We start from the raw sequence: 27,792 nt of genomic DNA on the forward strand, positions 1-27,792 counted from the left end.
ATCCCGGTTGCTTGGGCACCTTTCTCTACCACACTTTTTCCTTTCATTCTACTTTCCATTAATATGCTTGGATACAGCACTGTGTGAACAGTCAGCTTCTTTAGCAATGACCTTTTGTGGCTTTCGCTCCTTATGGGGTGTGTCAATGACTGCCTTCTGGACATCTCTGAAGTCAGCAGTCTTCCCCATGATTGTGTAGCCTACTGAACCATACTATGGGACCATTTTAAATGCTTAGGAAGCATTTGCAGGTGTTTTATGTTAAAATAGCTAATTTTCTGAGATAATGACTTTTGGGTTTTCATTGGCTGTAAGCCATAATCATCAACATTAACTGAGATAAACACTTGAAATAGATCACTCTGTGTGTGATGACTTTACATAATGTATGTGTTTCCCTTTTTGTATTGACTAACTGAATAATAAATAAACTTTTTGATGATATTCTAATTTATTGAGATGCACTTGTATGTCTATATCACAGCTCAATCTAAATCACTTGAATTAACACAAACATAAAGGCAACGTTCACACTTAGTTTTTTTACGTAGATTTTAAAAAGTATTTGCTTCAAAATCCAAATCAAAAAGTGATTAAAATACTCTTTGATGTGGACTTACTTTGACAAACAACATAAAAAGTCGCTGTGGACATATCTAAATATGAAACAACTCAGGAGTGGAACTGTTTGCAGAATGCAAGCGCATACATCCATACAATAAAAAAAAAAAAAAAAGCAATGGGGAATTGGTTAGTGAAAATCTAGAAGATGGCAGCTCTCTAATGTCAATATATACATTACCACCTAGCTCAATATCTTATGGTTCATAATAAAACATAGTCATCCAAATGAACTGTTAAGCAAATGTTAAGAACAGCAAATATCATGCTTTTCTCATGCAGAACGTTTGCAGAAGCTCTCTAATCCCCATGCACGAGACAAGTGGAGAAATTCTGTTCATAAGAAAACTCGAACCCCCAAGGAAACGCCTTTTTCTTCTCCAACAAAAACAAGAGCAACTTCTCAGCAAAAGAACAAGCTGGCCTGAAGAACGAATCCAGAAACATAGTAAATATGAAGCAACAAACATTAGAGCAGCAATAATGGCGAGATGAAATGCTGATCTATGGACATTGTGTCATGCGACCATCAGACTGGACACTTTGGCTAGTACAACAAGGACTTGTTGATTCGCTAAATGACTGAAAACAAATACCTCGGTCCGATCTTCAGTATACGATTCTGCATTTGAATTTTATTTTACTTTTTTCTTTTCATATGTCTGTTTTTTTGCTTTATATGTTGTGAGTTAAAAAAAAGATGATTTAAAAGACTTTAAGGGCCCGATTCATCAAAGCTTTCATAGCAGATTTCTGACGTTAAAGTTCTGAAGTTAAAATGTGAAAACACAACTTGGAGTTACTCCTAAATTTTGTGATTTTTGGCATTTTTAGCACAGTATCTCCCAAAATGGGAGGAGCTGGGACAGAGTCGTGGTGGCAGCATTACACAACATATTGCCCAATTCTTGACGAGCTGTAGTGTTCTGTATGTCAGAAATCTCACCCCAGTACCTGACTGGACTGAGGTTTTGGTGGAGTGCATGGAGGTGCAAGCCACTCGCCAGATGCTCTCAATTCATGAAGAGGCATGCCCCCTTCATGAATTGGTAGCGTCTGACACCATCATGATCTCTCATCAAGAGTGGTGTGAACGTAACCGGTCTTTAAAGAATTGGGCCAATTATGTATATATGTAGACATTGGAGAAGATTTAATAATAAAAATGTGGGAGAATTTTGCTTTAATATAGGTTTTAAAACTGCAGTGATTTATCGCCTTTTTATTGTAGGTTTATCTTGTATAATCGGCTATAGGCAAAAACGTTTGCTTTTTATTTTTATTGTGTTAGGCTTTTTTTTTTTCAGGTCTTTTTTGATTTAGTAAAACTACAGTAATACTACTGTACTATGCAAAGAGAAAAGGGGGGCCATAGTAGTCGAGGCCATGGTAAACACAATAGTAAATGATAATAGAAACCTCATTTGCAAAAAATTAAATTAAAGATTTTACAGCAAAAGGAAATATAGAAATTGCATATAATTTACATAGACATGATGATCAAGTGCAAAAGAAAATCCCTAAAAACAACACTCAGCGGAAAAACCCATCAGATGAATGGTAGCCCTATATCATCTTGTTATCAAGCCGCATGTGCTCACGGCCCCCCGAGGAAGACCACGAAACGTGCACATGGGGGCACGTTACACTGTGCAGTTTGCCCGTTATGGGTGACTGTGATATGCCCTCCGTACATTTATTCTTGTAAATGATTATTGTTTATTTATTATGCTCAGTGTCTCATTTTGTATCACTGTGCATTGCACTACTTGGGGCCTCTACTGCCATCCAGTGGCACCGAATGGTACTGAGTACCTCATCTAATTTAACGAAATACCTGTGTATAATTTTGTAAATTAATAACAAGATGATATAGGGCTACTACTCATCTGATGGGTTTTTCTGCTGAGTGTTGTTTTTAGGGATTTTCTTTTGCACTTGATTATCATGTCTTTTTAAATTATAAGCAATTTCTATATTTTCTCTTGCTGTAAGATATCTAGTAATACAAATCTTTTTTTAATTTTTTGAAAATGTAGTTTCAATTATCAATTATTATTGTGTTTACCATGGCCTTGACTACTATGGCCCATCTTTGGCCTGTCTGCTAATATGGTCCTTTCATCTTCCCTGATTCGTTTGATTTAAGTAATACTACTGTAGTATTACTGCAGAGCTTGCCCTGCCAGAAACCAGGAAGTAAAAAGACTGCAAAGCTCTGAGCTGCTCAAGAGACAACTTGAGAATGCTCCTTTAAAAAATGTTTTTAAAAAATCATGTATACAGTACAGACCAAAAGTTTGGACACACCTTCTCATTCAGAGAGTTTTCTTTATTTTCATGACTCTGAAAATTGTAGATTCACATTGAAGGCATCAAAACTATGAATTAACACATGTGGAATGAAATACTTAACAAAACAGTGTGAAACAACTGAAAATATGTCGTATATTCTAGGTTCTTCAAAGTAGCCACCTTTTGCTTTGATTACTGCTTTGCACACTCTTGGCATTCTCTTGATGAGCTTCAAGAAGTAGTCACCGAAAATGGTTTTCACTTCACAGGTGTCCCCAGTCAGGTTTAATAAGTGGGATCCCTTGCCTTATAAATGGGGTTGGGACCATCAGTTGTGTTGTGCAGAAGTCTGGTGGATACACAGCTGATAGTCCTACTGAATAGACTGTTAGAATTTCTATTATGGCAAGAAAAAAGCAGCTAAGTAAAGAAAAACGAGTGGCCATCATTACTTTAAGAAATGAAGGTCAGTCAGTCCGAAAAATTGGGAAAACTTTGAAAGTGTCCCCAAGTGCAGTGGCAAAAACCATCAAACGCTACAAAGAAACAGGCTCACATGAGGACCGCCCCAGGAAAGGAAGACCAAAAGTCACCTCTGCTGCGGAGGGAAAGTTTATCCGAGTCACAAGTCTCAGAAATTACAGGTTAACAGGAACTCAGATTAGAGACCAGGTCAATGCCACACAGAGTTCTAGCAGCAGACATATCTCTAGAACAACTGTTAAGAGGAGACTTTGTGCAGCAGGCCTTCATGGTAAAATAGCTGCTAGGAAACCATTGCTAAGGACAGGCAACAAGCAGATGAGAGTTGTTTGGGCTAAAGAACACAAGGAATTGACATTAGACCAGTGGAAATCTGTGCTTTGATCTGATGAGTCAAAATTTGATCCAACCACCGTGTCTTTGTGCAATGCAGAAAAGGTGAACGGATGGACTCTACATGCCTGCTTCCCACCGTGAAGCATGGAGGAGGAGGTGTGATGGTGTGAGGGTGCTTTGCTGGTGACACTGTTGGGGATTTATTCAAAATTAAGGCATACTGAACCAGCATAGCTACCATAGCATCATGCAGCGGCATGCTATTCCATCCGGTTTGCGTTTAGTTGGACCATCATTTATTTTTCAACAGGACAATGACCCCAAACACACCTCCAGGCTGTGTAAGGGCTATTTGACTAAAAAGGAGAGTGATGGGGTGCTACGCCAGATGACCTGGCCTCCAATGTCAACAGACCTGAACCCAATCGAGATGGTTTGGGGTGAGCTGGACCGCAGAGTGAAGGCAAAAGGGCCAACAAGTGCTAAGTATCTCTGGGAACTCCTTCAAGACTGTTGGAAGACCATTTCCGGTGACTACCTCTTGAAGCTCATCAAGAAAATGCCAAGGGTGTGCAAAGCAGTAATCAAAGCAAAAGGTGGATACTTTGAAGAACCTAGAATATAAGACATATTTTCAGTTGTTTCACCCTTTTTTGTTAAGTATTTCATTCCATATGTGTTAATTCATAGTTTTGATGCCTCAATGTGAATCTACAATTTTCAGAGTCATGAAAATAAAGAAAACTCTTTGAATGAGAAGATGTGTCCAAACGTTTGGTCTGTACTATACATATATTCGCAGAATTAGGTGTTTTACTTGTAACTTTTTGTCTCTGTGACTTAATACTTTGTTTTCTAATAATATGAAGCTAACATATCCAATGAAGTAAACCTATATACAAAATAAATGAAAAATATTCGGAGATTAAATATTTATTTTTCACTAAAAAATATAAAATTAAACACAGCCTATTTAGATTATTGTATATTGTATAATAATAGTAATAAAAAGGAAGTATACATTGTAATTTCTTAGCAATCTAAGATAACATTCTTGGGTATACTACATTTGCTGTCTTGTTCTTTGGAGCAAATATATAATAGGTTTTTACTATGGGAAGAAAAGTGGTGAATTTGGTGGAACAGGTGAATCGGGTATTCTAACCTTTCCGACAGAACACATTCCTGCTCGTTCACCTTCGTATTTAAGTGCACTACAGTGTTCACATTGTTTCTCCATTTGGTCAATTAGCAACCGCCAGGCCTGAGCATATTGGGATTTACAATTGTAATGGACAGGCTTGTAGATATTTTTCAGGTGACCTGACAACCCCTTTAATTCACCTGCATTTGATTACTTATTATTGTGAATAGTCCCTACTACTGTATAAACTGTTACTTTGGTCTTTAAACTATTAATAAACTATGTTAGCATTTCATATGCATTTTAATACTAATTTGATCATATTATTTGGTGAAAGCTGCCCTTCTCCTTATCCCATATTTCTCCTTGCTTACCTCTTGTAATTAATGATTAACTTTTAATTGTACCTCAATAAAATCCTTTTTTTATATTAAATTAGTGGTTGGTTTTTAGATACTCCGTGTTCAGTCTTTTGTAGATATTATCACCAATAAATGACTACCAGAAAATTCTTTAGAAAGACCTGAGTAACAATCAAATGTATAATAAATACAATTTAATTATTTTATTTACACATAACTGAAGCACAAACATAAAACCACCCCATTACAACCAATTACTAAAAGACATTGTGGTCAAATGGCAAATAACACGATGGCTTGAATAGATTAAACAAGAAAAAATTCATAGAAAGATGGATACATGATTACATATAAATAAGTAATTATTCTGATGTAAACAACGATAGGGATTTGCTCCTCACAAAACTGGAAAAAATTGATATGAACCAGGTAAAATCAATTGCACAGTGATGCATCCAGTAAAGCAATGTACAAATAGACCTCCTTAGGAGGGCATGAGTCTTATTGCCAAGTTATACAGATCAAGAGCCATAGTGCAAATCATGACAAGTACCCACCATTATGCTCCATAATATATGTGCCAGATAAAAGGCAACACTGTCCAGTGCCCCAATGAGCGTTTCGCCTGCAGTTTCATCAGGAGGCACTGGGGAAGTGTTGTGGTCGATTCCAATAACATCCATAATGCCCAGCTCTGTGAGAAGCGTCACACATTTCCCTCCTGTCACCCCGCTATGCGCCGCGCTACATGTCTCAGATATCACACTGTGCATGCGTGCACAGTACAATGAATGATTGGACGCCAGAAGGGGAGAGGGAGGAGGCGACAGAGCGGGCGGCGCATGCACCTATACGCCTCAAGGAGGCATGTGACGCCAAGGTTAGGACTCTTGAGTGCACATACGCAACATTATGAATGCTGCAGGGCTTTGTGAACCTGACCAAATAGAAGCCCTGAAAAATATTCCAAGACATTTTAAAGAATATCATAACTGCAATTTCTGCATTTTCTGAGGTTCAGAGGAATTGACAAAATTCATCTGGAGGCTAGAGGTGGTGATGTAAAAATACACACACACATAGCACAGAGAGATGTTAAATGGATCACTGCTCTTGATGCAATCAAAGCCAAAGGGTTATAAAATATGTAAATATATATTATATATATAATATAAATAAAAAAATATGTACTCCTATTTAAGAATAAATTTTTGAGTATGGTATATCACAAATCTTTTTATTATAACAATGATTTTTCACTTTCTTATTCCTTATTTTTTTCTTTTTACACTATTGCATTTTTACTTATCATGCAGGCATTATCTTCATGTATTTAGAAAAGGTTTTTGTTACAGGGTGTAATAATTGAATTCACCACAAGGTGGAATATGCAATCCATTCAAGGTTTCAGATTTAATTCCTGAAAAGAAGTTCACTAATCTCCATTATCCTCTAACTTCTCTTTTATATCTAATCCTATAATTGCTCTAATATTAATCTATATTTATTACACATCCCTATTCTAACAAGGCGCAACATGCCTCCTTGGAATGCGTGGACTTTGTAGCCTCCTCTCTCTCCCAGCCTGGCGTCTAGTCATTCATCGTACTGAGCTTGTACGTGCAGTGTGAAGTTTGAGGCGCCAGGCATGGCGCGAAAGGTGGGCGGTGTGCGCCGATTCTCAGAGAGGTGGGCATTATGGATGCTGTTTAAACCGACCAAAACACTGTCCCAGTACTCTGGCAGTGTGGTCTTTTTCCTGGCACATGTATTATGAGTATTATGGCACACTACTTGTGATATGCACATTATATGTATAATTGGCAATATGTCCTCATGTCCTCCTAATGGGGTCTGTTTGTATATTGTTTTACTGGATTCATCACTGTGCAATTGTTTTACCTAGTTCATATCAGTTCTTTCAGATCCGATTTTGTTGGGAGCAAACCCCTATTGTTGCTAACATTATAATTATTACTTATTTATATGTAATCATGTATCCATTTTCCTATGATTTTTTTTAGCTGTTTATTGTATTCAAGCCATCATGTTATTTGCCATGTAACCACACTGTCTTTTGTAATTTGTTGTAATGGGGTGGTTTTATGTTTGTGCTTCAGTTGTGTAAATAACATAAGTATAATTGTATATTATATACAATTATACTGCATTTCACCAAGGGGGAATGTGGCGCCCTGGACTATCCAGGTCGTCACAGGTAACACACACACACACCCCCACCACCCTAGGCAGTTACATTAGCCAAACACAAAATCCTTGTTGCCTTCCTCCAGGGTCTGATGTCCACACCAGGTGGGGCGGAGCCAGGCGGTTGACCCCACCCACCGAGGAGTTCACAGGCCTGGAGGCGGGAAAAGTGACAGTTGAGTTTTAGGAGTGAAGGAGTGAGGAGTAAACACTGAGGTGTCTGGGTAGGAGCCCGAACACGGACAGCAAGGTTGGCAGACGGTGGTTGCCGTCTGCAGGAGTGGTGGATCAACACAGAACCGTAGGACCGGGGTCGGGTGGTGGCCCGCCGGTACCGAACCAGGGAGCGAAGTGAAGCTAGCACACACAGGCAGGGCCATCGGACCCCGACTAGGCTTGGAGTCGCCGTCAACAGTCAAATCCGAGTGTGACAGGAACCCCAGGGGTTTCCTAACAACCAAAGACCCGTTAGAAGGCAACCGTTTGCACCGTGAGGGTATACAGCTACCGCCAAAGGCTAGAGACCCAAGGGGCAGCGCCTGCGGGCAAACGGGCTCCTCCGGTATCTATACATCGGGGAGCGGACTACCGTTGGGAACCCATCGTAGTCAAGACAGTACACAAAGGTGCAAGGAAAGACAGCCGCCATCACCTGTCTGGGGAGACACTGCAGCCGGTTGCGGGACCCGTCCATCTAGCCGTTTGGTTTACCGGAGACTTTGTGCATCTCTTGCTGAGTGAGTACACCCGTGCCATCCGGCACCGCGCCGCGCTGTCCCTGCACCTCACCTATCCTGCCTCCCCGTCACACCACGGGGCCCCGGGACCACCAACCCCTACCCATGGAGGGGGAAAACAACATCCCAGCTGCTCCCTACCATCACTCCCGGGATCCCCGTCACCAGCAGCGGTTGTGCCCACCTTCACCACAACCCGTGCGTGGCGTCACGGACTAAATCCCCAAACAAACCACCCCCCTTTTCACTCACGGGCAAGGAGCGCCGCTCGAGTCCCCAGATCCGGCCCACCGCTCGAGCCACCGAGCAGCAGCAGCGCCGGATCCAAGCGTTGGCGAGCGCAGCGCCCCGCCGCCCGCAATAACTTGGTGCTGTGAACAGGATTGAACCCATCTACTTACCAGTAGAAGTGCGCCTTGTGGTCTCCGCCGGCGGCGTCCGGCCGAAAAATTTGAAGCGCCGCCATCTTTGGCGAGATTTCCCGCTCGAGCGTCTTCCCCGAGCAGGGAAGGCGCGAAAGTGAAGCCCCGCCCCCAACAAGCGGAAGTGCTAAAGAGAACCAAGGGGGGCGGGTGAGAGCCTGCCTGATGTAGCCGAGACCATAAAAGCGGGGACGCCAGGACTCTGCAAACATTTGGTTCCTGGAAGCCTGCCAGCAAGCATGTCCGTCCCGTCCGTTGATGCCGAGATTCCCGAGCCCACGCCAGGAACAGCGGCGTGGGTGGAAGCCCGGACCGCACAAATGTGCTGCTGCCTTCAAACCCAGGTCCGGTTTTTGATGGAGCGCTTGGTAGCTGAGATGGAGGAAGTGGCGGCGGCCGTGCGGAGACGCGAGGTGGAGGCAGTGTTGGAGGAGCGGGTAAGCGACCCACGCCCCTGTGTCCGAGAAGGACCGGCTGCTGCGGCTGAGGAGCCCGACATGCGTCCGCTCACCCTCCTGCCTCCCCCGCCATCCGTACCGGTTGCTGTTGCCCCTCCGCTCGGTCTGCTACCCCCAATATCGGTAGCGGAACCTAGCCCGTCCACCCTAGAGGACCGGCCTGGGGGCGTTGTCCGGGAACGGCCCGTATCCCTTCCGCTACCATGGAACACTCCACGGGAAGTGCCCGTCCGCGATGAGGAGCCATCGGCCCCGGAAGTGGCCGCACCCGAGACCTTCCCGGCTCCGGCAGTCCGCCCGGCCTTGGAAGAACAGGCCGCTGCAGGCCCGAAGGCCCAACCGGTGAGGCCAGCTGTCTCTGAGTCCCACGCCTCGGCTGAGGCTGCGCCGGGCCGCCACTACAAAGTAGTAGTTCAGGCCACGTCACCGCAGGATCCCCACAAGAGAGTACCGGTCGTGGCTGGTGTGGGTGCGGTCCAGCGGGGCCCGACCTGAGCGCAGGGGTCTGCCAACGTTCCTTATTGGGACAGGGAACGAAGCCATTTGGGCTGAGAGATTGCCGCCAGGGAGCAGCAGAGGGCCGAAGCGATGGCGCGAGTGATTGAGAAGGATGCACTCCGCCATGCCACCTTTCGGGTGCGGGGCCCGGTGTACGAGGGCCAAGTTCGGCAGTTTGACACGTGGAGGGGGTTCGGTTTCATCTACGAGCCGGGCCTGGAGGCTGAAGTGTTTGTGGCCCACCGCAATGTAAACTCACACCTTCCCACGGGCCACCCAGGTCACGATCTGTTGCCGGGCGACCTGGTAACTTACACCCGACACTGCGGGGAGAGGGGCTGGTTCGCCCTGGACGTTAAACAGAGGAAAAGCCGCGGTGTGCAGATGCAGCCCCAGCCCCCTCCTTCACCGAGCCGTCCGGATATCGAGCTGGAGGAGGTCCTGGATGAGTGTGACCTCAAATAGTGGCAGCGGCCCTCCGTTGCAACCAAGTTGTCCCCGTTGGGACCCTCAGCAGTTTGAATGAAAATGAATACAAATCACACCGAAGTTTAACCTGATTGTCTACTTGATTGCCGTCCGAAAAGAAGAACCGTCCCCGTTGGGACTGGAGTTGCCCTTGTTCAATTAACACCCTCCCCCCCATACCCACATGAGAAACTCCTCATGAACATGGCCGAGAACTAGCAGGCCACCCACGAACTAGTGGGTTTGTAAATAGTTTTGTGGGATGGATACCGTTGCCGCCTCCGGAGAGGCTGATTTGGAGGATGGGCCTGGAGGAAGGGGATGGCCCAGGCCCGCCACTACCGTAACCGGTGGCGATCCTCCGGGGGTCAGGGGTCCCCCTTGGACGTGGGGTCCCCTGAAGTGACAGTCGGGTGCGAGTTACCGTACCCGTTCCCGCTCGGGCAGCCTGAACCTGGACTGGGGTCAAGGGGTGCTGCCCACTTCTTAGGGGCAGCATCAGGGCTAGGTTGCTTGGGTGGGAGAGCGGAAGACATCCATCCGTCCGTCTGTATTAAAAATGTTTATATGTGCAACGTTCAAGTGACCTGAAAAGAATGCCTATGTTTTATATTTTTTACATGTTATTTATGTTTTTACAGTTGAAAAATAAAACCGGTGATGGACGGGCAGCCCGCGGACGGTCAGCATTTCACCAAGGGGGAATGTGGCGCCCTGGACTAGCCAGGTCGTCACAGGTAACACACACACACACACACACACCCCCACCACCCTAGGCAGTTACATTAGCCAAACACAAAATCCTTGTTGCCTTCCTCCAGGGTCTGATGTCCACACCAGGTGGGGCGGAGCCAGGCGGTTGACCCCACCCACCGAGGAGTTCACAGGCCTGGAGGCGGGAAAAGTGACAGTTGAGTTTTAGGAGTGAAGGAGTGAGGAGTAAACACTGAGGTGTCTGGGTAGGAGCCCGGACACGGACAGCAAGGTTGGCAGACGGTGGTGGCCGTCTGCAGGAGTGGTGGATCAACGCGGAACCGTAGGACCGGGGTCGGGCGGTGGCCCGCCGGTACCGAACCGGGGAGCGAAGTGAAGCTAGCACAGGCAGGGCCATCGGACCCCGACTAGGCTTGGAGTCACCGTCAACAGTCAAATCCGAGTGTGACAGGAAGGGCCAGCGCCTGCGGGCAAACGGGCTCCTCCGGTATCCATACACCGGGGACCTGACTACCGTTGGGAACCCATCGTAGTCAAGACAGTACACAAAGGTGCAGGGAAAGACAGCCGCCATCACCTGTCCGGGGAGAGACACTGCAGCCGGCTGCGGGACCCGTCCATCCAGCCGTTTGGTTTACCGGAGACTTTGTGCATCTCTTGCTGAGTGAGTACACCCGTGCCATCCGTTACTGTGCCACACTGTCCCTGCAACCCTGCACCTCACCTACCCTGCCTCCCCGTCACACAACCGGGCCCCGGGACCACCAACCCCTACCCACGTAGGGGAAAAACAACATCCCAGCTGCTCCCTACCATCGCTCCCGGGATCCCAGTCACCAGCAGTGGTGGTGCCCACCTTCACCACAACCCGTGGGTGGCGTCACGGACTAAATCCCCAAACAAACCACCCCCCTTTTCACTCACGGGCGAGGAGCACCGCTCGAGTCCCCGGATCCGGTCCACCGCTCAACCAACCGAGCAGCAGCAGCGCCGGACCTGAGCGTTGGCGAGCGCAGCGCCCCGCCGCCCGCGACATGTATCATGTAAATTATGAATAATCTTTCTTTATTGAATAATTCACAACAAAAAGACAAAGAACAGAAAGAGAAAAAGATCATCAGTATCATCAACATGATGTATAGATCTTGTTACAGACTTAGATTGATTTTCATCCTGTATTCCTCATATTATTGCCACAATTATGCCCTATATTAACTAACAACTTATTGTAGCTAAAACTACTATATATTCTTACATTTTAAACAGAAGGAATACTTATATATCAGTTGTTGTAAATCAGTGTATCATGTAAATTATGCCTGGTTCCCATTATTAAAATTAGTGTAAAGTGGGCTTTACACGCTACGATTTCGCTACGGCGATCTCGTTGGGGGGTCACGGAATTTGTGACGCACATCCGGCCGCTGTAGCGATATCGTGTGTGACTCCTAGGAGCGATTTTGGATCGTTGCAAAAACGTCCAAAAATCGCTCCTCGTTGACATGGGGGTCCACTCCCAATTATCGCTGCTGTCCCTGGGGCGAAGTTGTTCCTCGTCCCTGCGGCAGCACACATCGCTACATGTGACGCCGCAGGAACGAGGAACATCTCCTTACCTGCCGCCGGCCACAATGCGGAAGAAAGGAGATAGGCGGGATGTTTGTTCCGCTCATCTCCGCCCCTCCGCTTTCATTGGGCGGCCGCTTAGTGACGTCGCTGTGACGCCGAACGGACCGCCCCCTTAGAAAGGAGGCGGTACGCCGGTCACAGCGACGTCGCAGGGCAGGTAAGTACGTGTGACGGGGGTGCGCGATTTTGTGCGCGACGGGCAGCGATATGCCCCTCTCGAACAAACGATGGGGGCGGGTCTCATGCTAGCGATATCGGGACCGATATCGTAGCGTGTAAAGCCACCCTAAATGTGTTGACTCGCAGTTTTTTTAAATCTGCTTGGTTAGATCATTTATTGCACTGGAGTCCTTTATTGAAAGTGACTTGTGCCTTCTTTTGTACATTATATATAAAAAGGTATCTATCTTAAAGTGAACCAATATTAATTTTATAGGACTGTTTATCCACATTAAACATACTATGTATAAGGGTATGCTCACAAGAGCATATGAATCAGACGAGTGCAAGGCGAGAAAATCTCACATTGCACTCTGACCAATGTTATTCAATGAGGGAGAGCAGATGGTTAGCTTTTCTAATCCTGATTCTGGATGAGAGAAATGTTGCAGCATGCTGCGATTGTCAGCAAGAGCCATGTCCCTCGCACCCATAAAAGTATATGGGTGGGAGAGAAACATCGGACTGCACTCAGATGATATCCGAGTACAGTGCGATAATTGCATCAGCTGGCAATGGAGGAGATGGGGGGATTAATCTCGCCCTCTCCTCTGCAGCTGTGATCGGATCACAGTTGCATGACACTCGGCTCATGCTGGCAGCAAAGCGGGAGCAGAGGGTCCCTAGCATATCACATTGGATGCCATATGATCATGTGAATCCAGCCTAAGCTGTACTATCTCTCATCCGTGCATATTAGTACCCCTGCAAGCTGGGATATAACTGTGATTTCATATTGATTCTCCCAAGGTTAACCATGCACAAGCTTACCACAACCATGCATCTGATCCTCTTATTGTTATTAGTCCAGCAGTTATCTTATTACACCTCCATTAACACGTTCTTATATGACACGGTATTTATGGGATACAACCTATTGAATATTGCGTCTACTGACTGTGCCATTTGTGATTCCACAGCACACTCACAGCCTAATTGCCTCAAGCTGCATCTGATACAGCAGCCTGGTATGTCTCCATGCGTTTCGGCACCCCAGTGAACGGGGAGGGGGACAACAAATCAGGAGGCTTCATATTATTCAGCTGTCCCCTTTCTACATTTTTACTTATCTGTGGTTTCTAATATGATAAACTGAGGCATATCTGGGCCACATGCTATGAATCCCCAAGAACAAAGGGGACAGCTGATTAATATATGAAGCCTCCTGATGTGTCCCCCCCCCGTACGCTGGGGTGACGAAAGGCGTAGAGGCATAATACCAGGTATAATTACATGATACACATAGGCCGATATGAATTTAAAATTTATAAATCACTTCTAAGCCTTGGCTTCAATCATTATCTGTAAAACAGGTCCTATATTCAGAGTACCATTTGGACGATTAATGTGATTTGTGTCCGAGCCCCTTTTCTGTCTGATTAGGCTCAATCGGATAGGCTTTATTTTATATAGTGGTTTGGATCGTGCACATTTTATCAAGTTATATCAATAAAAGTTAAGTTTTAAATGTTCCACCATAAACCAGTGATTTTTGTTAATGTTTGGTGGACTTCCAGAGTCTTATAGGTCCTCTTCAACTACTCTAATAGTATACGGCACAATATATAGTGGGCAAAATAGAGAATGTGTGGAAAGTCTCTACTGTATAGAAAAGTTCTGCCTGAGTTACAAAACTGACTACAATTTCTGGATCTACAGGTTCTTCTTTATGAAATTTCTAATAAGTTTATACTTTAGGTGCTCATTTTAGAGCTTTACTACATAAAGGGGTTTATAGACAATAGTGGTGGGGTTCGCCTGCTGGCGCGGTGTTTGACAGCTCCATAAAAGGAATGAATGGCATGGTAGTTCAGCTTGTGCACCAATGCTCCAGACCAACAGTGATAAAAGTGCCAGCTCTGCCGATCAGTGCCAGATCCAGCAGTCGTACCATTATCAATGTAAAACGTATCTATCCTGCCGATGGGGGATAACTCTTTTAAATGTATCATGTTGTTAAATGTAAAATGTGAAAAGAAGACACAAACACAAAGATGTTGGCTTACATATAAATAGATCTAGATTTATTCATTATTCTATTTGAAGATATAACATTGAAAGCAGATGACCGAAATGTGAAATAGTGACTTCTTCTAGGTCTGCTGTCTATCAGGGCAAACATCAAATGTCACAAAAGGGAGGTGACACCTGCAAAAGTCAGAAAGCCATCATTACAATGTATCAATTCAATTATCAGTTAATATTCTTCTAGTATGCAAAAAAAAATAAAAAAATGGCAAAGCTTCTCCTACTCATTGCAAAGTTATAAAGAGACGGCACATGCATATATTGCATCTTGTGCCGATTTGTACAACCCCATAAAATTGTATGGATGATTTTGATCTGTGATTAAATACAAAAGGCTGCTAAGTCTTTGGCTTTGTGATTTTTTTGTTTCTATAGTAACAAATGTTATATCACATGAAAGCCTTATGTGTCTAATATATGTTTTCAAAATTTTGAGTTTGTTGCTTATGGCAACAGTGTTCTATGAATGCGGGAAAAAAAATGGCGAAGTCTAATGCGATAATCACAGCAACTGAGAGCAGAGGAGCGATAAAATTCTTGTTTCTGCAAGGAAAGTCTGCAAAGGATATTCACGGTGACATGTCGCAGACATTGGGGGATCAATGCCCTTCATATTCCTCAGTTAAGAACTGGGTTGTCAAATCTAAAACAGGCCACTTCAGCACCAATGATGAGGAACGTCCTGGATGACTGAGAGTGGTTGTTGTTCCGGAGATTGTCGATGCTGTGCATAACCTCATACTGGAGAATCAACGTATTTCAGCTAAATCAATAGCAGACACGATGGGGATTTCCCATGAACGTGTTTGTGTCATTATCCATGAATATTTGTAAATAAGGAACCTATCTGCAAAGTGGGTCCCCAAATGTTTGACAACAGATCAGAGAAGCATGCGAGTGAAAACTCCCGGTCCATTTGTCAGTGTTTCCGGACTGATAAGAACTTCCTGGATCGACTGGTCACTATGGATGAGACCTGGATTTAATTGTATGACCCTGAAAACAAGGAGCAGTCAAGAGTGGAGGCACAGGGGTTCTCCTTGTCCAAAGAAGTTCAGGGAGCAAAAATCAGCTACTAACTGAGTCTGCTCCATTATAGTCAATAGCCCTGTCGGCGCATGCGTCCGAAACACATTTTGCGTGGGGGAGGGGCGGTTCGGACGCATGCGCCGACGGGACCACTGAACGTAAGTAAAAACACAATGTGAAAGGGGCTGAAGACTGATTAGCAGCCCCTCGTACACACATCTCAGGGATTTATTTTTTTTGCAGACATGAGGCAAGAAAACCTCAGAAATGTGAACAGCTCTGAAGATTATTATGGCTACGTGTTCAATCTGTGAAAAACATAAGTCTGAATGAGGCATTAAGAAGATGTAGAATAATAGAGGGCACACATTTTGCAGTCACACCTATATCTTAGAGTCGGAGAATTTACTAATGAGGCCAATCCTCCCCATTAGACATACTGATAAACGATCAATGATATCACATGAAGTAATGACCTTTAAAACAGAGGCACCTTTGTGGAGTCTCACAAATAGTTAACTCCTTCTGACGGGTGACCCTACACGAGAATCCATTACCCCAATTATGGACCACTTACCATAGTTGTATTTGCACTGCTTTAAAGCCTCACTAAACCCCTCACACAGAGTTAGGTCACCCTGTGTGGTAGCACAGTCCAAGAACTGCTTCATCTCATAGTGACAGGGGCCATATTGTGACTGAGGCTGCTGGGAGAAAGCAGGGGGCTTCGGAGGCTCCTACAAGAAAAAAAATAGGTATTATTAGAAAAATAAAAAAAATAACAGATCGGATCCTTTACACCCGTAACATCCAAAAATGTCTGTAAGATGGTGACAGGCTATGTATCGCAGAGGTGGTTTTCTTCTGTGATGTAAACCTGGAATCTCTATGCTGGTACCTGTAGTGCCACAAGTTTAGTTAAGGCATACACAAGGGCCAGGTTTACAGATAGCTGGAGAGATGGGTGGGTCTGGCTATCTACATACTCTCACCCGTAGATGTGTCCCAGGTGTCTTGATGAGACTGATTGTTTGGCACATGGCAGTCAGTGTGAGAAGCAGTCTGTGAGAAGGAGCCTCTGGGAGAGGTGTATGCACTGATAGGAGTCAGTGTGAGGAAGCTGCTAGGCTTCCAGGAAGAAACCTCATGGAGAGGAGCATGGATGCTCACCAGGGTCAGTCAGTGGAGGGCGATAGCTCCACTGGGATACTCCTAAGCGGGTGTACTACAAGTGTAATGGTTTGAAAATCGCATGTGTGTGTATGTTCCTTTAAACCAGAAAAGTCTCTGTTTTATGTTTCTGAAGTGCGGTGTATGGAACGCTAATAAACCGTTTGAGCTTTTTAATGAACTGTGTTCCTGTGCTATTTCTCATAGCAAGTGAAGTGAGTAACCCCCATCACATTCAGTGAGTGCACTATCACACGTCCTATAAATTATTATACTAAGCAGTAATAGAACCAGCGAATACCTATTCTCCCCGACACGCACTTCATGTAGATGCCCAGCAATTCACATTGTACATCCAAGACTGACACCCAAGTGATTTCTGACAAGGACGTGCAGCATGAAGTGCCTCAGATCTGCCGGAGGATTGGCCCTCAGTGATGTTAATGCTCTTGCATGTAAAATCCATGGGAATAAGTAGCATGCTAATATTTTGTGCAAATTTTTGCACAAGTTGTGGCTTGGACAACCCCTTCCTGAATACCATATTCCTCTTCCATACCGTCATCCAATACTTGTGAATTAGAAGGAGTACAAGGCCGGTCTCTGATTCTCTTTTCATTACGGCCAAGGTCAGTCACAAGTAAGTCAATTTCATTTTTTATTTGTGTCCGACACGTCATGAATCTCGTGCTCCAGGTTAATATTTTACTGTTCTGGAATTGTACAATGTGTCATGGGACACTCAGCGCTGGGTCACATTGCTCAATGCAGCGCCACCACCAGCCTGTTAAAGCAGTTGGTCCACACAAAAAAACCAACTTACATAACTGTTCAACATGATCAAATAAAAGCTAAACTACAAGTATTAAAGGGGCTGTTCAAAGTATAGTAAGGAAAATAAGTATTTAATACACTGCCAATTTTGTAAGTTTTCCCACCTACAATGAGTGGAGACGTGTGTAATTTTTATCATAGGCACACTTCACCTGTGACAGACAGAATAAAATAACAAAACTAATCCAAAAAAGTCACATTGTATTATTTTAAATAATTAATGTGCATGTTATTGCATGAAATAAGTATTTAATACAATAGAAATCAGAATTTAATATTTGGTACAGAAACCTTTGTTTGCAATTACAGAGGTCAGACGTTTCCTGTAATTCTTGACCAAGTTTGCACACACTACAGCAGGAATTTTGGCCCACTCCTCCATACAGATCTTCTCCAGATCTTTCCAATTTTCGGGTTGTCACTGGACAAATTTGAGTTTCAGCTCCCTCCAAAGATTTTCTATTGGGTTCAGGTCTGGAGACTGGTTAGGTCACTCCAGAACCTTGAGATGCTTATTACGGAGCCATTACCTAGTTGTCCTGGCTGTGTGTTTCAGGTCATTGTCATGCTGGAAGACCCAGCTACGACCCATCTCCAGTGCTCTTACTAAGGGAAGGAGGTTATTGGCCAAAATCTCATGATACATGACCTCATCCATCCTCTCTTCAATACGGTACAGTCATCCTGTACCCTTTGCAGAAAAGCAACCCCAAAGGATGATGTTTCCCCCCCAATTTTTCAAGGTTGGGATGGTGTTCTTGAGGTTGTACTCATCCTTCTTCTTCCTCAAAACACGGCGCAGTGGAGTTGATACCAAAAAGTTCTATTTTGGTCTCATCTGACCACATGCCTCCTCTGGATCATCCAGATGGTTATTTTCAAACTTCAAACAGGCCTGGACATGTGCTGGCATGAGCAGGGGGACCTTGCGTCTCCTGCAGGATTTTAATCCATGACAGTGTAGTGTATTACTAACTGTAATCTTAGAGACTGTGGTCCCAGCTCTCTTCAAGTCATTGACCAGGTCCGCCCGTGTAGTCCTGGGCTGATTCCTGATACCTTTCCCAGAATCACCCTTACCCCACAAAACAACATTTTGCATGGAGCCCTAGACCGAGTAAGATTGACAGTCATCTTGTGTTTCTTCCATTTTTTAATAATTGCACCAACAGTTGTTATCGTCTCACCAAGCTGCTTGCCTATTGTCCTATAGCCCACCCCAGCTTGTGCAGGTCTACAATTTTGTCCCTGGTGTCCTTAGAAAGCTCTTTGGTCTTGGCTATGGTGGAGAGGTTGGAGTGTGATATATTGAGTGTATGGACAGGTGTCTTTTATTCAAGTAACGAGTTCAAACAGGTGTAATTAATACAGGTAGGTAGTGCAGAGTAAGAGGGCTTCTTAAAGAAAAAATAAGAGGCGTGTGAGAGCCAGAATTCTTGCTGGTTGGTAGGTGATCAAATGCTTATTTCATGCAATAAAATCCAAATTTATTATTTAAAAATCATACAATGTGATTTTCTGGATTTTTTTTATTCTGTCTGTCACAGGTGAAGTGTGCCTACGATAAAAATGACAGCCCTCTCCATTCTTTGTAGGTGAAAAAACCTGCAAAAATCGGAAGTATCAAATATTTATTTTCCTCACTGTATATGTTACCCCATCAAAAAAGATATGGGATAACTTACAGATCAGTCGGCATTTGACCACTGGGACCCCCAGTAATCCAACAACAGGGTTTTAACCATCAAAGTAGTTGTCAGCTATTTAGATACTAATCGTAGATCCTTGGAATAGGTTATCAATAATTACATTGATGGGTAAAACAGCTGGCACCCTTAGTAGCTTTAGCAGTGAGCGATGTAAACAATGTACAGAACAGATCTAAACACTGGGTGGCGCCCATGCCCCTATTGCAGGTCAGCTCCTACTGAAGCTTTTAAATAGAGGGTCGGCAATGGCATTACTCAAAATAATAAGATCCTACAGAAAGAGAAAAATACAATAGAAATAATATGCATAAAGCCCAACTTATTTAGGAATCAAGATAAAAAGAGTAAAAAAAGAGGTCACTCAAAACAAAATCTAAATGGTTGTTTGCCCATATATGAACCACATGTGCAGAAATATAGTACATGAAATGCATACAACGATATATAAATGTATAAAAGAGCCCACATAAGATATACAAAGAAACAAAATAAGTGATACTAAGCAAATACATGCAATTCCAAAAGAATCCACAAGGTGGCAATGGTGTAAGCAAGAAAGCAAAAAACACTGTGTATATACATACACATACACACACATACACATATACACACACACATATATATACATACACACACACACACATATACAGACATACAGAGAGAGAGAGAGAGAGTAAAAGTTTTATAAGTACTGCATCTGAATGCTAGTGATTTAAATACTTAGAGTATATGTAGGTGCAAAAAGGAGGGGTGAAATAGGCATCCAGAAAAGTATATCAATGAAAGAGAACAATGTCAGTTATCCACAGTGTAAGTAAAAGAAAAGCCCACACGCGGTGGAGAAACAACCTTAGATGAGAAGGCACTCAGAAGCGCGTTTCGCATAATGCTTCTTCATGGGGGTATTACACATGTTATTTGCTTAGTATCTCTTATTTTGTTTCTTTGTATATCTTATGTAGGCCCTTTATACATTTATATATCCTTGTATACAGTTCATGTACTATATTTGTGTACATATATGGACAAACAACGATTTAGATTTTCTGTTGAGTGACCTCTTTTTATCTGGATTCCTAAATAAAGCTGTGTTTTATGAATATTATCTCTATTGTATTTGTCAGCTCAATAGTCTTTTTTCTGTAGGATCTGAAGTGAGTAAGAGCTGAAATTCATTACTTGAGAATGATCGCTGTTTATATCTGGTCATCACTACAACAGCAAACAACTGATCATTGGGGGTATTGGGTGTTGGGACGCCACCAATCTGATATTGATGACCTCTCATAAAAGGTAGGCCATCAACACTTAAGTAGTGGACAACTCCTATTACCCTCAATATTTATATTAACCAAAGACACCACAAGGGGGGGAGTTCAACATGTAAAGGTGCACATTAGATTACAGTCGGCATGTGGCCAATAGCTAAGGTGCGTTGGCAGCTTAAAGGGAATCTGTCAGCAGGTTTTTGCTACCTCATCTGAGAGCGGCAAAGAGCCCCTGAGTTCAATGATGTATCACTTAGATTAGTGTCTGCAGCCATTCTGACACAGTGGAAGATTTTAGATTTTGCATGTAGCAGAGCTCAGAGCTGCCCCCACTCACACCAGAATTTCAGTGTATATTTCCATAGACAGAAGGCTGCTAATCACAGAGGGGGGGGGGAGCTGCTAATCATAGAGGGGGGGGGGGGGGTCGAGTCAGACTAGCTGCTGAGACCCACTAATGATAAATATAACAGTCTAAAGGCCGCTTTAGACGCAACGACATTGCTAACGAGATGTCGTTGGGGTCACGGAATTTGTGAAGCACATCCGGCCTCGTTAGCGACGTCGTTGCATGTGAAACGCACGAACGACCGGTAACGATCAATACTTACCTAATCCTTAATCGTTGACGCGTCGTTCCTTTCCCGATTATCGTTGGTGTTGCAGGACGCAGGTTGTTTGTCAATCTTGCGGCAGCACACAATGCTATGTGTGACACCGCAGGAACGAGGAACATCTCCTTACCTGCGGCTGCCCGCAATGAGGAAGGAAGGAGGTGGACGGATGTTCGTCCCGCTCATCTCCGCCCCTTCGCTTCTATTGGGTGGCCACTTAGTGACGCCGCACGAACCGCCCCCTTAGAAAGGAGGCGGTTTGCCGGCCACAGCGACGTCGCTAGGCAGGTAAGTATTTGTGAAAGATGTAAGCGATGTTGTGCGCCACGGGCAGCGATTTGCCCACGATGCACAACCGACGGGGGCGGGTACGCAAGCTAGCGATCTAGCGATATCACTGCGTGTAAAGTGCCCTTTAGGCCAACATTCCAGATAAACCAAAAAAAAAAAAGACTGAGATAATAAACACAGGGCTGAAGTCCCTGTTTTAACACTTGCAGCATGTGATCGTCAGATTACATTGCAGAAATCTGCGAACAGCGTGCCTTTAAAAGGAACCAGTCACCAGGTTTTTCTCTTATGAGCTGCGGCCACCACTAGTTAGCCCTTATATAGCATTCCAGAATACTGTATATAAGAGCCCAGACTGCTCTGTATAACATAAAAACACTTTTATAATACTCACTTATGGTGTGGTCCGGTCCGATGGATGTCGCTACTCTTGGTCCGCCGCCTCCTCGATGTGCGATCGCCGTCCTCCTTCTTCTGAGGCTGGTGTGGATGACACGTCCTACGTCATCCACATAGGCTGGATCGCATGCGCACTTTGATATGCCCCACTGAGAGCAGATCAAAGTATTGTAGTGTGCATGCGCGGGCGGTCTTTGACCTTTCCTTGCGCTTGTGCATTACAGTACTTTCATTTGTCCTCAGGAGGGCAGATCAAAGTGCGGCTGCGCAGGACCGCAATGCCGGCCTGTGTGGATGATGTAGGATAGGTCAACCACAGGGGCCTCAAAAGAATGAGGATGGCGTTCGTGCAAGGTGGAGGAGGCGCCAGACCGAGAGCTTCGACACCCATCGGACCGGACCGCCCCTAGGTGAGTATTATAAAGGTATTTTTTGCATTACCCAGAGCGGCCTGGGCACTTATAGTATTCTGGAATGCCATATATAAGGGCTCACTGGTGGTGACCACAGCTTATAAGTGAAAAACCTGTTGACAGGTTGTCTTAAGGTTTTTTCCACACCTTTAAAACCATATGGATGTTCAGTCTGGGATTGTTGTAGGTTATGGACAAAGATAAATGGTATTTTAATAGGACTTGTCAACTTCCCAATAAGGGGGAGAATGGTGTAAAGCAGAATATAGTATCTGTCCTCTTTGTCCCTGTTTTCAGTTTATTAGGAATTCTATGTATACTGGAGTTGGGGTAAAGGAGAAGGGAGGGTTTCTACAGATTCATTTGCCGTATTGCTTTTTTCCTGTATGTCTTATAAAACCTCCCTTTTCTGCCATATGATGGACAGTTCTAACTGTAGCAGAGCGTGATAAGAAACATGCTTTGTATGCGGGAACGTCTTTTTTTTTTTTTGCACAGGGGGCGGTGGGAGTTTGGGCTCTGCACTGTGTGTGTTTAAAAAATGTATGAAGCTTTAAACTGAAAAATAAATCAAAACAAAATGTAAAAGGACAAATAAGCTCTTTGGATAGGTGATAATTTGCCGATTGCTAAGTGCCTGACCCATAGCGCCCCAACCACACCTAGCTCCTGATCCAAAGAACGGGGGGCTAGAATGCAATGGAGCGGTGACAGTGTGGGTCAGTGAACGCTCTGTTAATTCTTTATGGGACTGCCTTAGATACCAAGTGTAGAGCTTGGCTATCTCCAGCCATTCCTTAGAGCATTAGTGGTAGGGTGGCATGTATGTGCCATCCCTGAGCCATTTTATTGGGGTATTACAGAGTCCCCTTCTTAAAATGGGTGGGTAAAGAAAAAAAATATATAATAATTTTAAGCTTAGAATGCTTGGCCACCCTTGCGTAGGATCTACATCGCTATGTAAGGCCTTGGGGCTCTTCTCCACTTGCGTTTTCTATGTGCGAGTGCGATCCGATAAAAAAATCGGATCGCACTCGCACCAGTGTTAATGAGGCCGTGTCCTCTTGCAAAATGTTTAACGGCACGACTCGTGCTCTCGGTGAAATCGCAGCATGCTGCAATTTGCACCGAATCTCAGCTCTCTCACCCCCATGCAATCCTATGGGAGCGAGAAAAAAGTCAGAATCCAGGTGGCATGCGCATGTCACACAGATCCTTGACACTTGCATACCGCATCAGACTGGCTACCGGAAGAATCTCCAGTAATACCAGGCCTAGCCGCGGATACATGCACTGAACTCCGGAGCTGTCACCTGAGCTCCAGAGTGCAGCCTGAACAGCGAGCGCCCAGTGATTGCTTCCCCGGTGATTGCTGTTCAGTTCAGCACAGCTGCAAACAGATCGGGCTGATCTCTGGAGCTCAGGTGACAGCTCCGGAGCTCAGTGCAGGTAACCGCGGCCAGGACTGGTATTACTGGAGATTCCTCCGGTAGCCAGTCTGACGCGGTATGCATAAACACTCAAATAGCACCCGCATGATGCTCGCATGTCATACGGATGCTATGTGAGGAAAAAAAACACCGTACGCAGACCACACGCAGATCATACACAGGACACTCGACTCACATTTTGAGCTGAGTATCGTTGTGATTTATAAAAACGCAAGTGGAGAAGAGCCCTTATTCACATTTGTGACCGAAGCTTCCATAGCAGATTACATCAGAAATTGAGGATTGTGTATGGTATTACATGACGGGATAACATCCTACTATGGTCATAAGGGACCATCTGACATTGCTAGTATCATTCATGTAAGGGATCCGCCATTATTGTTTCTCTCTGCTCCTCTGATGAAGTGGTTTGGCTGTTAACACCCCCATTCACATCAGATTTGTGACAAGATAATATCTGACGGAATGGACTCACTTCAAATAGTCTCTCCAGGGAGGAAGGAGACCAACTCTAGCGCCACCTATTGGAAGTATTGAATGGATTAACGGCATCTATCACAAATACTTCTATGGTGATACCCACCTGAACAGCTGGCTTTGCAGGCTCGGAGCTGCCACCACTAAAAGCTCCAGTGAGGGCTCCGCCAATGACATGTCCAACTGCTGACCCCACTGCCACACCAGCTGCTGTAGTAGCCATCTGAGCCATTAATCCGGGCCCCTGGGATGGGGCTGGAGCTGTGGCTACAGCAGAAGGTGCTGGATGCGCAGGAGCCTGGACATGAGAGGGAGCATGGCTACCAAAACAAATGGAAAGAGAAATACGTATGTAATTCCAAACAGTTGTAATCAGATTTTATATGTACAGATGTTTTTTCTGTCAAATCATGTCTAAGTCCCACAGAAAAAAATGTAGAATGTTTCATAAGATGCAATACATATAAAAATTTGATTTAATTAGTTAGACATCGAGAAAATAGCCAAGGATGCAAATTACTTGCTTTTTCTGTCTGTTATTGCACTGATATTTGCTTACAATGACAGCTTTTATCTTTCATAGTGTACAGCTGGTTTCCATGAAGATAGGCCACAAGTGCCTGCCCAGACCCTATCCAATAGTATTTAGTAATTACATTCCAGGAAGGAGTGGACAGGGGGGTTAACTCTTAACATCCAAACCACTTCTCTCCAGCCCATGGATTTATATACACTAGTTATTGCTCAACTCCTTCCCTCTTGTTATAAATCCTGCAAAACCACAAGCTCAGCAGCATTGGCTATTTCCAGAGAAAGTCTCCTAATCATGGTCCTCACTGGTCCTCACTTTTCTGAGCTTGTTCAAATACCCTGATATCTCTATATGTAAATATGGTGATAACAGTGTAGACTCCAGAACAAAAACAAATCATAGATAACTGAATGTGTTAAACGCAGCGTAAATGCATGAAATTCCACTACATGCGCACATAGCCTTATGGATGCACCACTTCTGGGACAGCTGTGGGCTGCTACTGTTAGGCTGGAAAGGGCCAAATAACCATGGCCCTTCCCACCCTAATAATATCAGCCCCCAGTTGTCTGCTGTACCTTGGCTGGTTTTAGAAAAATGGTGGGTACCACATGTCTTTTTTTTTTTTTTTTTCTAAATAAATCAAATAATTAAAAAAAAAACAAGCATGGGATGTCCTCTATTTTTTTAAAACCAGTCAAGGTACAGCAGAGATCTGAGAGTTGCAGCCTGCAGCTGTTTCTGTGCTGGATATGAAAAATGGGGGGGGGGGGACCCTACGTCATTTTTATTAACAAAAAAATCAGCTGGCCAAGCTAGCTATCCCTCTATCAAGCTATTCTGTTACCATATTTCTATCTATTGTATATGTTCTATTATCTATCTACCTATTATTTATTTATTCTCTATCTACTCTAGCTATCAATCAATTATCCTATCATAGTTTCTCCTTTAAGAAACACATTAACACAAACGCGTCAAAAACGTCATGCGTTTTTTTGTTCCACAAGCTGCATTTTCTGAGACCACAGGAAAAAGATGCAGTCAAGATGCATGCAGGAAAAAGATGCAGTGTGTGAACATAGCCGAAAGGGGGCTTTACACGCTGCGACATCGCTAGCATTTGATGGCGATTTCGAGCGCGATAGCACCCGCCCCCCTCGTTCGTGCGATATGTGATGATCGCTGCCATAACGAACATTATCGCTACGGCAGCGTCACACGCACATACTTGTGCAGCGACGTTGCTGTGACGGCCGAACAATCCCTTCCTCAAGGGGGAGGTGAGTTCAGCGTCACAGCGACGTCACTAAGCGGCCGCCCAATAGAAGCGGAGGGGCGGAGATTAGCGGGACGTAACATCTCGCCCACGTTCTTCCTTCCGCATTGTCGGTGGAGGCAGGTAAGGAGATGTTCGTCGCTCCTGCGGTGTCACACACAGCGATGGGTGCTGCCGCAGGGACGACAAACAACATTGTACCGGCAGCAGCAACGATATTAATGAAATGAGCGACGTGTCAACGAGCAACGTTTTTTCACGTTTTTGTGCTTGTTAATCGTTGCTCATTTGTGTCACACGCTGCGATGTCGGTAACTGCGCCGGATGTGCGTCACTACCGACGTGACCCAGACGATATATCGTTACCGATATTGCAGCGTGTAAAGCCCCCTTAACACTGACAGAAGAGTGGAAAAAAGAAGTATCCTGAAGCAGGTGGGCTCGCTGACTATAATGGGACTGTCTGATCATAGTCAGTGAAGCCCTTCTGTAATGGATCCGTTATTCAGATTAATTCGGATTTGTTTTGTTCCTAAAAACAGAACAGCGAGACAGAACTCAGTATGTGGTTGTGAGCAGAGGCCAGCACTGGAGGACACACGCCGAATTATATTATTAGGATTTCTATAGGAAATATGGACCCTGTCAAGCACATACAACTGCCGCCCTATACTCAGCATAAGTGGGGGTCTCAGAGTTCAGGAGCCCACCAACTAATGTGGATTTTCTATAAAAATGGTAGAAAAAAAGGTTTACAGGTGCCGCAGGTCTTATCTCTGGAAGCTGCAGGCACAAAGTCTATTTCAGAAAATGATGTGCAAGAACTCACTGGAAAGTACTAAAGGGTTAACACAAATGATTCAGGGAACCTGGGACCGCTGTATTGCAATGCAGGGATTCTCGGCTGAAGCCGTCAGACACACGTCTGCAGCTCCATAATGACATTAGCCCAAGGGTATGGAGTGACCTTGTCACCTAGCCCTGTGGCTCGGCCCGGGGGCTGCAGCTCTTCTTACCTGGGGGCTGTGCGGGAGGGGACGCTGCGGCTGCCTCGGGGCATGGTGACGACCTCCAGGAGTCACACGCTGCTGGCCACAATGACAGCGCTCGTCCTGAGCTTGGGAAACTTCGCACTTGTCAATTCCAGAATCCTCCAAGCGGCGCCTCCTAATGACGTCACAATCTGCAACCGCTCTATCTCCTCCATGACTTGTTATGTAAGTTGCAGCCTTTTGTCTAATGTCTACAGATAGTCTGGATGGGGGTCTTTACCAGTTATTTCTATGACAAGGCCATCCAAGTACTGCCGGTCACATGCAGAGCTGCAGATCACCTATCCATTGCCCAGCTGGACTTCTACAGAGCCCCCTACCTGCAGTCATTGCCCAGCTGGATGTATACGAAGATCCCTACCAGTGGTCATTGCCCAGCTGGATGTATATGGAGCCCCCTTCCAGCAGTCATTGCCCAGCTAGACGTATACAGAGCCACGTACCAGCAGTCATTGCCCAGCTGGACGAATACAGAGCCATGTACCAGCAGTCATTGCCCAGCTGGACGTATACAGAGCCATGTACCAGCAGTCATTGCCCAGCTGGACGAATACAGAGCCATGTACCAGCAGTCATTGCCCAGCTGGACGTATACAGAATCCCCTACCAGCAGTCATTGCCCAGCTGGACGAATACAGAGCCATGTACCAGC

General features: G+C 44.8%; 2 protein-coding genes across 3 annotated transcripts in view; one reads left to right on the top strand and one right to left on the bottom strand.

Moving 5' to 3' along the window:
• The window catches only part of C1H22orf15 (chromosome 1 C22orf15 homolog), a 51,987-nt gene that overhangs the window by 13,962 nt on the left and 10,233 nt on the right, over positions 1-27,792 (top strand). The window contains exon 5 of one of the 2 annotated variants that reach the window (XM_075321468.1): positions 904-2,035. The exons of the other annotated variant lie outside the window; for it this stretch is intronic. Coding sequence (XP_075177583.1) covers positions 904-1,049 — 146 coding nt within the window. The 3' untranslated portion in view covers positions 1,050-2,035. Of the gene's footprint in view, positions 1-903; positions 2,036-27,792 lie in introns of those variants that run through there. 2 annotated transcript variants of the gene reach the window in all.
• On the bottom strand, positions 14,592-27,393 carry CHCHD10 (coiled-coil-helix-coiled-coil-helix domain containing 10). The gene is made up of 4 exons (XM_075321486.1): positions 27,105-27,393; positions 24,384-24,597; positions 16,229-16,388; positions 14,592-14,742 (listed from the first exon to the last, which is right to left on the bottom strand). Exons 1-4 carry the CDS (start codon positions 27,146-27,148, stop codon positions 14,723-14,725), a joined length of 438 nt encoding a protein of 145 aa, XP_075177601.1. The 5' UTR covers positions 27,149-27,393; the 3' UTR covers positions 14,592-14,722.

The sequence above is a fragment of the Anomaloglossus baeobatrachus genome, chromosome 1 (assembly GCF_048569485.1).
Source record: "Anomaloglossus baeobatrachus isolate aAnoBae1 chromosome 1, aAnoBae1.hap1, whole genome shotgun sequence".
Lineage (NCBI taxonomy): Eukaryota > Metazoa > Chordata > Amphibia > Anura > Aromobatidae > Anomaloglossus > Anomaloglossus baeobatrachus.

Excerpts from the sequence above, each read along its gene's own strand:
- CHCHD10 (XM_075321486.1), bottom strand. The coding sequence starts at position 27,148 with ATGCCCCGAGGCAGCCGCAGCGTCCCCTCCCGCACAGCCCCCAG. Across the intron at positions 24,598-27,104 it reads CCCTCCCGCACAGCCCCCAG|CCATGCTCCCTCTCATGTCC; the intron begins GTAAGAAGAGCT and ends TTGTTTTGGTAG. Across the intron at positions 14,743-16,228 it reads GCAGTGCAAATACAACTATG|GTGTCACCTCCCTTTTGTGA; the intron begins GTAAGTGGTCCA and ends TGACTTTTGCAG.